The 14,994-nt window shown below is 40.3% G+C and overlaps 1 protein-coding gene across 1 annotated transcript; it reads left to right on the forward strand.

Annotated features, from left to right (window-relative positions):
• The first annotated feature begins 1,908 nt into the window (after positions 1 to 1,908).
• On the forward strand, positions 1,909 to 4,877 carry LOC117809637. The gene is made up of 2 exons (XM_034679078.1): positions 1,909 to 2,099; positions 2,959 to 4,877. The coding sequence occupies exons 1-2, from the start codon at positions 2,097 to 2,099 to the stop codon at positions 3,637 to 3,639; spliced, it is 684 nt and encodes a 227-aa protein (XP_034534969.1). The 5' UTR covers positions 1,909 to 2,096; the 3' UTR covers positions 3,640 to 4,877.
• Positions 4,878 to 14,994: the final 10,117 nt, after the last annotated feature.

Consider the following 14,994-nt stretch of genomic DNA (forward strand, 5'->3'; position numbering starts at 1 on the left):
GGGCCAGTTGTAACCATAAGACTAAATGTAATGTAAAAAAAATTAAAGGTAACACTTTATATTAACTACACACTTTTAAGCATTAGTTAAGCATTAATTAATTCTTAACTCATCATCTGTAAAGCATTGTTCATACATTAATACTCATTTATATATCATGTACAAACACAGTTATAAATGTTTTATTATTCATGAATATGACTCTCTATAATGTGTTAACTAACTCTTTGTTTATACTTTATAAATGATGGATTCACCAAATACAAATGAGCTATTATGGTCATTATAAACCAGTTATAACCACATTTACAGGTTATGATTCTAACATTTAGTAAGGGTTAGTGAACACCTTATTACATAGCAAATTATGATTAATCAAGGTAGTCACCAAGGACTTATAAGCTGCTTGTTCATGGTTTTGTGAGCTGATCTAAAGTGAGGACTTTATATGCTTTACAAAGCATTCATTAATGAGATTTAAGACCAGCAGCACCTTAAAACACAGAATCCAAGTTATTGTTCAGTTTTGCAGCTGCATTTTAACTTGTGTTTACAAATGGTTTTACAGCTAGCGTTTAAATGTTACTGTGTCTTTTTATATATTTGATATGTCATATTTTATTTGAGTTTTTACACTGTGAGCACTTTAAGTTTGAGAGATTTTCTTTTTCAGTTGCAGAGTATTTTAAGTTCATATGAAGAGTTAGAGGTTATTTCCTTTTAATAAACACAAGTTTAAGTCCATGTGTTGTGTCTGTTTCCTTATTCTGCTGAATCAATATATGTGACTTCTGTGTTTTAAGGTGCTGCTGGTCTTAAATTTCATTAATGAATGCTTTGTAAAGCATAAAAAGTCCTCACTTTAGATCAGCTCACAAAACCATGAACAAGCAGCTTATAAGTCCTTTGTGACTATCTTAATTAATCATAATTTGCTATGTAATAAGGTGTTCACTAACCCTTACTTAATGTTAGAATCATAACCTGTTAATGTGTTTATAACTGGTTTATAATGACCATAATAGCTCATTTGTAATTGGTGAATCCATCATTTATAAAGTATAAACAAAGAGTTAGTTAACACATAATAAAGAGTCATATTCATAAATAATAATACATTTATAACTGTGTTTGTACATGATATATAAATGAGTATTAATGTATGAACAATGCTTTACAGATGATGAGTTAAGTATTAATTAATGCTTAACTAATGCTTAAAAGTGTGTAGTTAATATAAAGTGTTACCAAATTAAATACTCCATAAAATATTGTGAAATATCCGCTTGTGCATTTATTGCTTATTTAAATTACAAATATTACATATGCATTAAAATTAGCTTATTGCACTGTTAGAACTTAAATATATTCATCAGGTTTAGAAACACACATAACTCAATCAATCAATGATCAAACTATTAAAGTAAATAACTAATAATGAATAACAGAAATATAATAAATCATAAGTTATGACATTAACTTTTATAAAAACTTTTTTGTCACAGTGTGGTGGGAAAAATACAGACATGATAGTATGTTGTTCTTGCTTTGATCAGAAGCTAGAACATTCACACATACCAAACCTCCTGTGATTTGCATATTGTTATCTGTTCCCATGGCTGAGGAGCAGACCATAAGGTGAGAAGTCAGGAAGGTGACCAGGAAACAAGAGGTGATAAGAAACTCTCTTGTTTGTCTTACAGTTCTTTGAAGATGCTTAATGATGTGTTAATACTATTCTCTGAAGAGGATAAGTAACGTGTTGTATCTTCACTCTGGGTCAGTTGAGCAGACCTTGTCTCGGTTGTTAGATCACTCTGCCATCTGACCGCTTTGCAAAGCTTACTGAAGGCCGGAATAAAGCTCACAAAGACAAACCGGTGTTGTTTGAGTCTATAATTTCCAGATTTCCACCACAAATTTGGTGTCAGAAGTGGGATCGCAAGAGTGAGAGTTTCTGGATCCCGGCTTCAAAGGTGATAGTGCACGTCCTGGAGAAATATCTTCAGCTTCATCCTCCCCAGAAAAGGACGGGTCGAGACGGAGGACCTGAGATCCGGACCAGACTCTTTCACCTCTGCGATCGACACAACTCAATGGTGAGAATCTGAAAATTTGACTTCTAAATCTATGTCATAGAAAATTTTAGATCTTTTGTGAGAAAAAAAAAAAAAAAAAAAAAAAAAAAAAAGAGAGAAAAACAGAAAATAAGAAAGAAATAACTGTCTGAAAAAGTCCCTGGGAGGGTTAAAGTCCCTAAAAAGGGTTAGAAGCCCTTAAGTTAAAGGGTTAAAGTCCCTGAAGGGTTAAAGTCCCTGACCAAATGTTTTAAACCAAGGTTTAGAAGAAACCTGAAGGTGCACGGACGCGTGGCCTTTACAACAGCGCGCTGTGGGGAACAGACAGATAGTAAATAAAATAAAATAAAATAAAAATAGGAAAACAAAAAAAAACAAAAAAAAAAGGTTCTAAATTGAGATTTTTAAACAAAACGTATATAGTAATAATTGGTTCCATCAGTTGGTTAGATTGTTACAAATATTGCGTTATTCTCAATATTTTTTTTGTTGTTGTTGGTTTTTGAGCTGTGTTTGTGTAAGAGAATTGTTTAAAGATCCAAAAGAGGATAAAATGGGGAAATGTAACAGTAAAAGTCAAACAAAAGAGGATCCTATTCCAAATATTCCTAACGTAAATTTTATGATTACTAATTATGGCATTACAGCTGTTTCACAGTTACAGTTTTGGGTAAAAGAATGTGGTTTTCCAGAAAAAGGAAGCTTTAGCATGAGACAACTAGAACAACTCAAAGATAAGTTGCAAGAAAGAGAGAAACAGAGTAAGGGTAAAGAGAAAGATAAAGTTAAATGGGAAAGTTTTAACATGTGGTGGAGTGAAGCACAATGTAGGGCAAGAAAAACACAGGCAGGGATAGAGAAACGCTCATCTGTGTCTCAGTGTGTTAAAATGCAGCAGATCGACCCTGACTCCGACCAGGCGCCGCCAAGACAACTCCAACATCAGGCTGCTCCAGACGATGAAGGGGGTGCAGTAGGAGGACAGCAAGCAGCAATTGCTTTCCCAGCCGCACCGCCAGGCATCATGGTTCCACCAATCTACCCACCACTGCCGGACAGTTGCTTGACCTATTCTAGTTCAAGCCACACTAGAACTGAACTTAAGTATGGCTTTCCACCGCCATACCAGAATCCTAAAGGAGGACAGGATGTTCGTGCAGACCCAATTTCATCATGGGAGTCTCATCTTCGTAACAGTTTTCTGCAAGGCATGATTCCAGCTATTGCTGACCAGATTGAACATTCCTGTATTACATGGGAAACTGGTAAACTTCATGAGATTGAACAATATGCTGTCCATGCTGAAAAACTCCTCAATGATCAGCAAAAAAGAAAATCTGCAAAACAAGCTGAACAACTCCATCTTGCTACACTCACAATGTTTCAGTCTACATTCAGAGGAGGCAGAGGAGGCAGAGGACGCGGTCGTGGCAGGGGTGTACGCAGAGGTGGTAGAGGGGGCCTGAACCGTCGCTTCAGAGACCCAGAAGCATGTTTCATTTGTGGAGAAAAAGGACATTGGTCACGTCAGTGTCCACAGCTGGAGGCTCAGTATGATTGACAGCTACAGGCGCCTGGGGAGGAGGAGGGGAAGACTGCAGCACCCACACTGGAGCCAGAGGAGACTCATCCTACCCAACAGAATGGTGAAAGTACCTCACACACACACAAAAACACTTTGACTGATTTTGACAAACTTTTGAATGCTATCACACACTTAGAAGGTGAACTATTGATTGATACAACTCCACTGACAGGCACATATGTAAAATATGACGACGAAGTGTATCTTAATTTGCCAACAATAGTTCTCACTATTCAGGGACAGGAACTTAAGTTTTTGGTTGATTCAGGAGCTACACATTCTGTGATTAAAACATCTAACCTTTCTCCAAAGCCAAAAATGAGTGGTAACTATGTACATTCAATAGGCGCAACAGGTCAAACAGTTAAAGAATGTTTTACTTATCCTTTAAGTTGTCAGGATGATTGTAGGGGACATTTCAAACATGCCTTTTTGCTATCAGATTGTTGTCCCATAAATCTTATGGGTAGAGATGTGATGTGTGCTTTGGGCATTTGTTTAGTTTCCACACCAGAGGGTGTTAAGATAAGGAGGCTCTCTGATCTTATTGCTCCTACTTCACACGTCTTTGTGAAGTACAGCCCACAAGCTCTGTTGTATGTTTATGAATGGAAACTTGTTCCTTCTGCAGTCACCTCAGTAAATCACACACTTATGCAAACAGTACATAAGGTCACAAACCAAACAGATACAGACTACATGCAGGAAGAAGATTTACATTGTACTGCTCATGTTCATGAAGGAAAGGATGAAGAGTATGAAAAACAATGGTTTAAAGAAAATCAGAAAACAGATAGAATGACACTGCAACACATCTTTTGGACACAACATCGTTGTGCAGTCTCTGTTGCTAAACCTAAAACTGCAGCGTTTAAATCTAAATTTGAAACAATTTCGGATTTGGCTTTTCATAAACAATATGAATGTTATGATCCTAACTTTTTGTTTGATGTTCCTGGTTCATGGCCTCATGTCTCTCTTGCAAAACACAAGCATGATCACTGGCAGGACCTTGGTCCATGGGTTGAAAAATGTGTGTACAGAACTGATTGGAAACCAACTTCAGATCCTGATGTTCAATATAGACGAAAGCTTTGTTGTATTGTTCATGCTGAAAGAACAGTTACTTTGGTACCTGATGATGAAACACACACACATAGTTGTTTTCCATTTCTTTCACACACACCAGTAGATATGCTCACACAACACCCAGTGTTACAAACAGTTCCTGATGGTCTTTGGGCTCAGGGTAAACATGATGTAGGCTTGATAAAAGGTATGGTACCTGTTACAGTTACTCCAAAGTCTGATTACAGGCCATGCCAACAACAATATCCACTGAAACAAGAAGCTATTGATGGTATTACTCCAGTCTTTGAATCATTATTAAAGGCAGGAGTAATTGTTCCATGTGAAAACTCTTCAGTAGGAACACCAATTTTTCCTGTAAGGAAAATTAGAGACGAAGGTCAACCTGAAGAATGGAGATTTGTGCAGGACTTGCAAGCAGTAAATGAAGCAGTCTATCAGAGGGCACCGGATGTTCCAAACCCTTATACCATTATGTCACAGGTCCCACCAGATAGCAAATGGTTTTCAGTGGTTGATTTAGCCAACGCCTTTTTCAGTGTTCCTGTACACAAAGACAGTCAGTTCTGGTTTGCTTTTTCATTTAAAGGGAAGAGTTATACTTTTACACGACTTTGTCAAGGTTTAAGTTCTAGTCCCACAATTTTTAATCAGGCTTTAAAAGACAGTTTGAGTTCATTAACATTAAGAAAGGGAAGTGCACTTCTACAATATGTTGATGACCTAATGGTCTGTTCGCCTACAAAAGAACAATGTGAGAAAGACACATTGCATCTGCTTAAACATTTAGCAGCTGAGGGTCACAAAGCGAACTTAGCAAAAATGCAGTTTGTTCAACAACAGGTTACATTTCTGGGTCATGTGATCACAGCAGAGGGCAAATCCCTCTCACCCAAAAGAGTTACTGCTATCCAAAATATTCCAAAACCTGTTACTAAAAAACAAGTGATGTCATTCTTAGGAATGTGTTCATATTGCAGATCATTTCTACCACACTATTCAGTTTTGGAGGCTCCTTTGAGTGCAATTGCTCATGGTAAGAACCTGACAGCGCACAGCAAGGTGACATGGACGAATGAAGCTGACCAAGCATTCATGGACTTGAAGCTAGCTTTACAGACTACACCGACTTTAGGACTTCCTGATCCTAACAGACCTTTTACACAGACTGTTGACGAGAAAGGGGGCTGTATGACATCAGTGCTCCTACAGGAACATGGAGGTCGACAAAGACCAGTAGCTTATTTTTCTGCAAAGTTAGATCCTGTGGCAGCAGGATTACCCATATGTCTCAGAGCTGTAGCTGCAGCAGAAAAGGCTGTTATGGCCTCAAGAGACATTGTAGGTTACTCAGAGCTAACACTTTTGGTTCCGCATGCAGTTTCACTAATTTTGCTTGAGCAGAAAACAGCACACCTTTCTGCAGCACGTTGGCTTAGATATCACACTGTGTTATTAGACATGCCTAACATAACAGTTAAACGCTGTACTGTGCTTAACCCTGCTACTTTGTTGCCCACTGAGGATGATGGTGACCTGCATAACTGTGTCGCTGCAATTACTGAAGTATGTTCTCCTAGATGTGATTTACAGGAAACACCTTTGGACAATCCTGATTTGGTTCTTTTTGTGGATGGATCAGCTTCTCGCAATCCTGAGACAGGCAAAAATCAAGTTGGTTTTGCTGTGGTAACTTCTTTTGACACACTCATGTCTGCATCGTTACCGTCTAATTTATCAGCTCAAGCTGCTGAGTTGAAAGCTCTCATTGAAGCCTGTAAATTGGCAAAGGGCAAGTCTGTGACCATATACACAGATAGCAGATATGCATTTGGTGTCGTTCATGACTTTGGCACTTTATGGAAACACAGAAAGTTTTTGACATCCACAGGAAAGCCCATTGCTCATCATACACTTGTCTCGGACTTGCTTGATGCTATTCTCCTACCAAAACAGATAGCCGTCTGTAAATGTGATGCTCACACTAACAGTACTGATCCTGTTTCTCTTGGTAACGCTAGGGCGGATGCAGCCGCCAAGGCCGCTGCTACACAGCCTGTTATCGCTCCTGTTTTCTTGCATGACTCTGATATACACACACCGGCAGCAGATTTAGGGGAGCTTCAGATGCAGGCCAGGCCAGCGGAAAAACAGGCATGGAAAAGATCAGGTTGCATTTTTAGACAAGGGGTATGGTACGGCCCCAATGACAAACCATGTTTACCTGCTCATTTTTTTCCATTTTATGCAAAGTTGACACATGGGAAGGATCATGTGTCAAAAGGGGGGATGGTGGCTACTATAGAACAACATTGGCATGCAAAAGGGTTTTCAATTTATTCACAAAATTTTTGTAAACGATGTGTAATCTGTTCCACAAAAAATGTAGGTAGAGGCCTTCAAGTAGAACAAGCAGCTCATCCTCCTCCAACCAGACCTTTTGAACACTTACAGATGGATTTCATTGAACTTTCCCCGAGTGGAGGAAAAAAGTACTGTCTGGTCATGGTTGATATGTTTTCTCGATGGATTGAAGTCTTTCCTACAAGTAAACAAGATGCACAAGCTGTGGCCAAAGCCTTAATCTCTGAAATTATTCCAAGATGGGGCATTCCAAACAGAATCGGTAGTGATAATGGTACACCATTTGTGAATGCAGCCCTTAAACAACTCAGCCAGTATTTAGGGTTTGATCTAAAGCGCCATTGTTCGTATCATACCGCTAGCGGGGGTGCTGTTGAACGCTTGAATGGTATCTTAAAAAACAAGCTTGCTAAGTGCTGTGAAGACACAGGTCTTCCTTGGACAAAAGCACTTCCTTTAGTTCTCATGCAGATGAGAGCTAGAGTAAGATCCAAACTAGGCTTAAGTCCCTTTGAAATTTTATTTGGTAGACCGCCAAATACAGGTATTGGCCCAGTACAAAAACAGCTTCCCTCAACTAGCCTCTGTGAGTATGAAATGTTAAGTTACTGTGCAAAACTCTCTTCTGTGTTATCTGACATCCATAAGCAGGTTAAGGACGCTCTTCCACAACCGGCACAGCATCCTCTTCATAATCTGCAACCCGGTGACTGGGTGGTGATCAAGGATTTCAGAAGGAAACACTGGAAGGCAAACAGGTGGAACGGACCGTTCCAGGTGCTCCTCACGACATACACAGCGGTGAAGGTCGCAGAGAGGGCAACGTGGGTGCACGCAAGCCACTGCAAGAGGGTTCCAGAACCATCCACAACAAACGTGGCGTGCTAACAGTGGTTAGTGTCACCAGCGAGGGAGCGGTTCTACACGCACCTCTGGTTAGTGTCCTGCTCAGTAGCCAAATCAAAGCTCCTTATCTGGGTGAAGCCTCAGGATTAGGGCGTACGAGGGCCTTCCCGCGTAAGCGTGAAACGCCTGCCCTTTGAGAGGGGTAAACCTCAACAAACAGAGAAAGAGTGGAGAGCGGGTAGCGGAGTTAGGAACTAGTCCAGTAGGATGCCACCATCACGCAGACCATGGCACCTGTTCAGAGGACATGGGTGGAGCCAGAGGGGAGGCTTGTATGCAACTCTGCTGTTGGCATCTGTAATCATGATTCCATTTGTCATTTTCCAGCTACAACAGTTGCAAAATTTCACTAATAGCAATCTACAAGTTATCTCTGGCATTCAAAACCTGTCTAGAAAACAGAGAGAAATTCCATATCTGAAAAAGTTTAATTTATGGATTTCATGGCTGAATTTCAGCGCCAGACAGGTTTTTCCCTCAAATGTTTCATGTTACGCTTGTTCCCCCGCACGACCTACCTTATACACTGTAGGTATTCCCTTTGAAACAGAGGATTGTATTTCAAATTCAACAACCTTGTGTCGAAAAGATTGTTTGTTGGCTAGAGGTGTAGAGAATTATACATCGGTATGGAACAACTGTAAGATGGAACCTGAGGTGGGCAAGCTGCCTTTTCCTGAAAGCCCACCACCCATTTTGGAAAACACCCGAATTGTTTGTTATCATCGCCCTAAAGGTAAAACCTTTGTGGGTAATTGGACAGGACTTTGTAGTTATATAGTCAATATTAATATCATCTACCCCTTAAGACCACTTACACTAGCAGAGAATCAACAGTTAGCACATTTTATGTGGCTGAAAGTGCAGACACTTCCAGTACCAGATGTGTTTTGGCTTTGTGGTGACAACAAACTCCGTTCAGTTCTTCCTTATGACTGGACTGGTCTCTGTGCACATGTAATGCTTGCACAACAGATGTTTTTAGTTAAACAGGAGGCTTTATTAGAGGTAGCATTTACTTCTAAACGTACAAAGAGATCTATAAATGATGAGATTCTAGGTTTTGATCCAAATGTTTACATAGATTCAATAGGGATCCCCAGAGGAATCCCGAATGAGTTTAAAGCAAGAAACTCAGTTGCTGCAGGTTTCACTTCTTTGATTCCTTTCTTTGGATCTATGATTGAAACTAACAAAAATACTGAGTGGATCAATTATCTGTACTACAATCAACAGCGACTGGCAAACAACACCAGGGATGCATTCAAAGCCTTAGGGGAGCAGGTCCATGCTACTACGCAGATGGCGTGGCAAAACCGCATGGCTTTGGATATGCTCCTGGCTCACCAAGGAGGGGTGTGTCATATGTTTGGAGATAGTTGTTGTACTTTCATCCCTAACAACACTGCCCCTAAAGGAACCTTTTCAAAGGCGTTGAATAGGTTGGAAATCCTGGCAGACGAAATGAAGAATAATGCAGTAACTGATGTCTGGATAATGGACTGGTTTGATCAGATGTTCGGCAAATGGAAATCTGTCATAGTTTCAGTGTTGACTGCCATTATTGTTGTATTTGCATCTTTTGTATTGATAGGTTGCTGTCTTATTCCTTGTGTTCGTGGGTTAGTTGTACGTACTATAGAAAAATCCGTCTCTCACCAAATGATGCAGCTCACAGAGTATGATCCGCTTTTAAATTGTACAGAAGCAGATGACATACCAGATCTGTATCCTATTACAGGTTGGATTCCACCTGGAGATCCAAACGTTTCAGATGAAGAAAATGTTTAAATGTATTATTGGAATCTGTTATTGATTGTTTTGACCTGAAGTTTATGACGAGATGTTTTGAAATCTTTTGAATTAATGTCTCTGATGTATTTTCTCTCTAGGGTTTTTTTTTATACTACAAAATAGTTTTTGATGTTTTAGGTATAGGTATTGTGTTTTATTTTTCATGATGTATTTTTCTATTTCCTGTTGTCCGTAAAAGGACAAAAAGGGGGGAATTGTGGTGGGAAAAATACAGACATGATAGTATGTTGTTCTTGCTTTGATCAGAAGCTAGAACATTCACACATACCAAACCTCCTGTGATTTGCATATTGTTATCTGTTCCCATGGCTGAGGAGCAGACCATAAGGTGAGAAGTCAGGAAGGTGACCAGGAAACAAGAGGTGATAAGAAACTCTCTTGTTTGTCTTACAGTTCTTTGAAGATGCTTAATGATGTGTTAATACTATTCTCTGAAGAGGATAAGTAACGTGTTGTATCTTCACTCTGGGTCAGTTGAGCAGACCTTGTCTCGGTTGTTAGATCACTCTGCCATCTGACCGCTTTGCAAAGCTTACTGAAGGCCGGAATAAAGCTCACAAAGACAAACCGGTGTTGTTTGAGTCTATAATTTCCAGATTTCCACCACAGGGGACAGTGGTCAGACTAAGGGAGATATTGAAATGTTTGTTAGTACTTCCGCAATGGCACAGCTTAAGTACACGGCCTGGGATGTTGTCCTGACCTGCTGCTTGGAAAGGGTTTTCTGTGTGTCCTTGGAGTACCTAGTCAGGACTGGCTGGTCAGATGGTGAAGGAGGACTGGCTCTCCCCTAGGTGTTGTCAAAAGTGCAAATAAGTTGGTTAGCCTATCTGGAAGGCATGGTGACCTTTACTTGCTGCCTTGTCTTGTATCCCGTCAGTATTGTAATGCCTGCAACATCCACCTGGTGTCTCCAGTTTCATAGAGGCATCACTGTATTTTTACCCAGTAGGCATGTTTTGCCTTTTTAATCCATTTTTGAGCACAGTCTTGGCAGAGTGTAGAGCAGCTGTCCCCTACTCTGTCGGCTACAACCCAGGCCTTTAGCAGTAAGCACACCTCTGCTGTCATTCAAGGCTTTTAGTTGCCATAATCAGTGAAGGACTTGATCAGATTCAGATTCAGATTTAGATTTCTTGTTATTCCCTATGTTCAAAACAAGACAGAATGGAAACTGTATCCCAGGTCCAGCATTTAACTAGTTAATAAATCATGATACAGGGGTTTTAAGTGATCTAAAACGTTTGAGGTATATTTTCACTGAGATCAAGGACCTTTTGGGCAAAACACCTATGAACAAATAAGATATTCAACACAAAAGGAAAGTTCAGCAGGAGAAAGCAGTTCTGGATGCACACATAGCAAAAAGACAGACATTGTTCGATTGTATGTTTTGTGCTTATTTTGCAGGCTATTAAAGCTGGGGTTGGAAGTCAGATTTAGATACACTTTTTGTCATACTGGTTAAATGATCTTTATGTCCTGATGGCAATCAATACATAATGTGTTCTTAAAAAAGAACCAAAAAAAGCTGCTATTTACAGCCGGAGTAAACCAGGGAAAACACCAACCAATCACGTTTTTTGGTCCCCAAATTTTAAACCAGTCAAATCCCGTCCTGCCATTCTGCCCGCCTCCTGCACGTACATTTTCCCGACGTGCACTCCTCGTCCCCTGCCTCTGCTTCCCCTGACTCTATTAACTGCTCGCTCGACCTCAGGCCTGTCCCCTCTGACTCGTGAACACTTTGAGCTTCTTAACCGGTCACTGTCGGCCGTGACCACGCAAACCAACAAAGCAACAATCAATGTTTGAATGAATGAAAAACTTCTCCTCTTGTCTCTCCTCTCTCCCGCTCGCACACTCTACACCTCTCCTGATGCCTTCACTGACTATCAACACTGTAGGAATGAAGAACATCTACACTGAACACGTTTAACAAACAGTAGAGCTGTTACAGTATTATATGTATTATAACTTTTCTCCTGATATCGTGTCACCGGTACAACTGGATAATGCTAGCATGACAGTTGTGAGTACTAAAATAGCCATGTTTGTTTGTGTTTTTAACTTTCACTATGATAGTGTTTTGGTGAGGAGCGGTTTTGAATCAGTCACCATCATATGGTCGCAAATCAGTGGCGCTCGTGCATGTGAGCAAGGGGGGCTATCGTTTTGGAGGAGCTCCGAGGGGAGGAGAGGAGGGGTTTGACGGAGTCATGAGGAATTGCTACATTCAAATTCATGCTAGTCTTCTGAGACTACCAACCCTAGCTTTGAGGGGCATACTACCAACACTAAATATGTTTTTAAATAATATTCTCAATACAAATTTCTTGGCAGCATAATAAATAAATGTGATTTAACTGAATTTTCAGAGTTTTTATCTAATTTAGTCCTCAGCTCAGATCAAATAGTCATAGTAGGTGACTTTAATATTCATGTAGACGTTGATAATGACAGCCTTAGCATTGCGTTTATGTCCCTGCTGGACTCAATTGGCTTCTCACAGGTTGTTAACAAACCTACTCACCATTTCAATCACACCCTCGATCTTGTTCTGGCTTATGGTCTTGAAATTGAGGACTTATTAGTCTTCCCACAAAATCCGCTTTTATCAGATCACTGTTTAGTAACGTTTGATTTCCTCCTAGTAGGTTCTACTCAAGGTAATAAAAACGTAATAACCAGAAACTTGTCTGATAGTGCCGTAGCTAAGTTCAAAGAGGCTATCCCTGCTGCGTTAAACTCAGTATTTAGTCCAACCTTAGCTCAAAGCTTGTATACTAGCTCCAGTTCCTCTCAGCTAGATCAGTTTGTAGATGATACTACAGGTTCTCTGCAGGTTACCCTAGACCTAATCGCTCCTCTTAAACAGAAGACTATTAGACGACAGAGGCTAGCTCCGTGGTATAATGCTCAAACCCGTGAACTAAAACAAACTCTAGAAAACTAGAAAGATTATGGCGCTCCAATAAAACAACTGAAACCTGCTCACTTTGGAAGGATAGTCTTAATAAATATAGGAAGGCCCTGCAGCATGCTCGAGCTGCCTATTACTCCTCTCTAATAGAAGAGAATAAAAACAACCCTAGGTTCCTCTTCAGCACTGTAGCCAGGCTGACAGACAGTCATAGCTCCACTGAGCCATGTATTCCTTTAGCCCTCAGCAGCGATGACTTTATGAGCTTCTTTAATGATAAAATCTTAAAGATTAGAGATCAAATTAGTAACCTCTTACCTTTAACTAGTGTAGGACCCTTTACCAACAGCGGGATCATTGAAACGGCGTTAAAGCCAGATGTATACGTAGACTGTTTTTCACCCATTGACCTTCCTGAACTGGTTTCAACAGTTTCTTCAGCTAAACCATCAACCTGTCTTTTAGACCCAATCCCAACTAAGCTGCTAAAAGAAGTAATTCCACTAGTTAGCAGTTCTTTACTAAGTATGATTAATATGTCTTTACTGACAGGCTATGTACCTCAATCATTTAAAGTAGCTGTAATTAAACCTCTCCTTAAAAAGCCCACTCTTGATTCAGGCTCCTTATCTAACTATAGGCCGATATCTAACCTCCCCTTTATCTCTAAAATCCTGGAGAAAGTGGTGTCAGTTCAGCTCTGGGACTTTCTTAAGAGCAACAGTTTGTTTGAGGACTTTCAGTCGGGGTTTAGAGCCCACCATAGCACAGAGACTGCACTGTTAAAAGTAACCAATGATCTACTAATGGCCTCAGACAGTGGTCTTCTTTCTGTACTTGTTTTATTAGATCTTAGTGCTGCATTCGATACGATTGACCATCAAATCCTGTTACAGAGATTAGAGCAACTAATTGGCATTACAGGGACTGCTTTAGCTTGGTTTAAATCGTACCTAACAGATCGATCTCAATTTGTTCACGTAAATGAAAGTCCTCAGTGCAGACCAGGGTTAGTCAGGGAGTTCCACAAGGATCAGTGCTAGGACCAATTCTTTTCACCTTATATATGCTTCCTCTAGGTAACATCATGAGGAAGCACTCTATTAATTTTCATTGTTATGCTGATGACACTCAGCTCTATTTATCAGTGAAGCCAGAAGAAACCAATCAGTTATCTAAATTAGTTGCTTGTCTAAAAGACATAAAGACCTGGATGACCAGAAATTTCTTACTGCTAAACTCAGGAAAACTGAAGTGATTGTTATCGGCCCCAAACACCTCAGAGAGACTTTTTCTAATAATATAAGTACCTTAGACGGCATTAGTCTGGCATCCAGCACCTCGGCTAGGAATCTAGAAGTCCTATTTCATCAAGATTTATCCTTCAATTCCCAAATTCAGCAAATCTCAAGGTCAGCCTATTTTCACTTGCGCAATATTTCTAAAATTAGACACTTCCTATCTCAGAGCGACGCAGAAAAACTAGTCCATGCATTTGTTACCTCCAGGTTAGATTACTGTAACTCCCTCTTATCAGGCTGCCCCAATAAGTCTCTAAAGATTCTTCAGCTAGTTCAAAACGCTGCAGCTCGAGTATTGACTAAAACTAGGAAGAGGGAGCACATTTCTCCAGTGTTAGCTTCTCTACACTGGCTCCCAATAAAATGTAGAATAGAATTTAAAATCCTTCTTTTAACCTACAAAGCCCTTAAAAATCAGGCACCCTCGTATCTTAAAGAGCTCATAGTGCCCTATTACCCCTCTAGAACTCTACGCTCCCAACATGCAGGCTTGCTAGTTGTACCTAAAATCTCTAAAAGTAGTATGGGAGGTAGAACCTTCAGTTATCAGGCCCCTCTCCTTTGGAATCATCTACCAGTCAGGGTCCGGGAGGCAGACACCCTCTCCACTTTTAAGAGTAGACTTAAAACTTTCCTTTTTGATAAAGCTTATAGTTAGAGCTGGATCAGGCTTGGACCAGCTTTTGTCATGCTGCTATAGGCCTAGACTGCCGGGGGAACTGGCACACTGACACACTGGGATCCTAGCTCACCTTCTTCCCCCCAACCCCTTCATCACTTACTTTAACTCTGCCTGTCCCATTAAAGTTACTAACCATAGACCCTTCTGGAGTCCCTGAGCTCCATTGTCTCGTAGATTCCTCTGAGCTGCCGTTGACGTCCTCCTGCTGTGGACGATCTGGACTCCAGCTGATACGGACGTGCTGGACTCCA

This window comes from Notolabrus celidotus, unplaced genomic scaffold (assembly GCF_009762535.1).
Source record: "Notolabrus celidotus isolate fNotCel1 unplaced genomic scaffold, fNotCel1.pri scaffold_315_arrow_ctg1, whole genome shotgun sequence".
Lineage (NCBI taxonomy): Eukaryota > Metazoa > Chordata > Actinopteri > Labriformes > Labridae > Notolabrus > Notolabrus celidotus.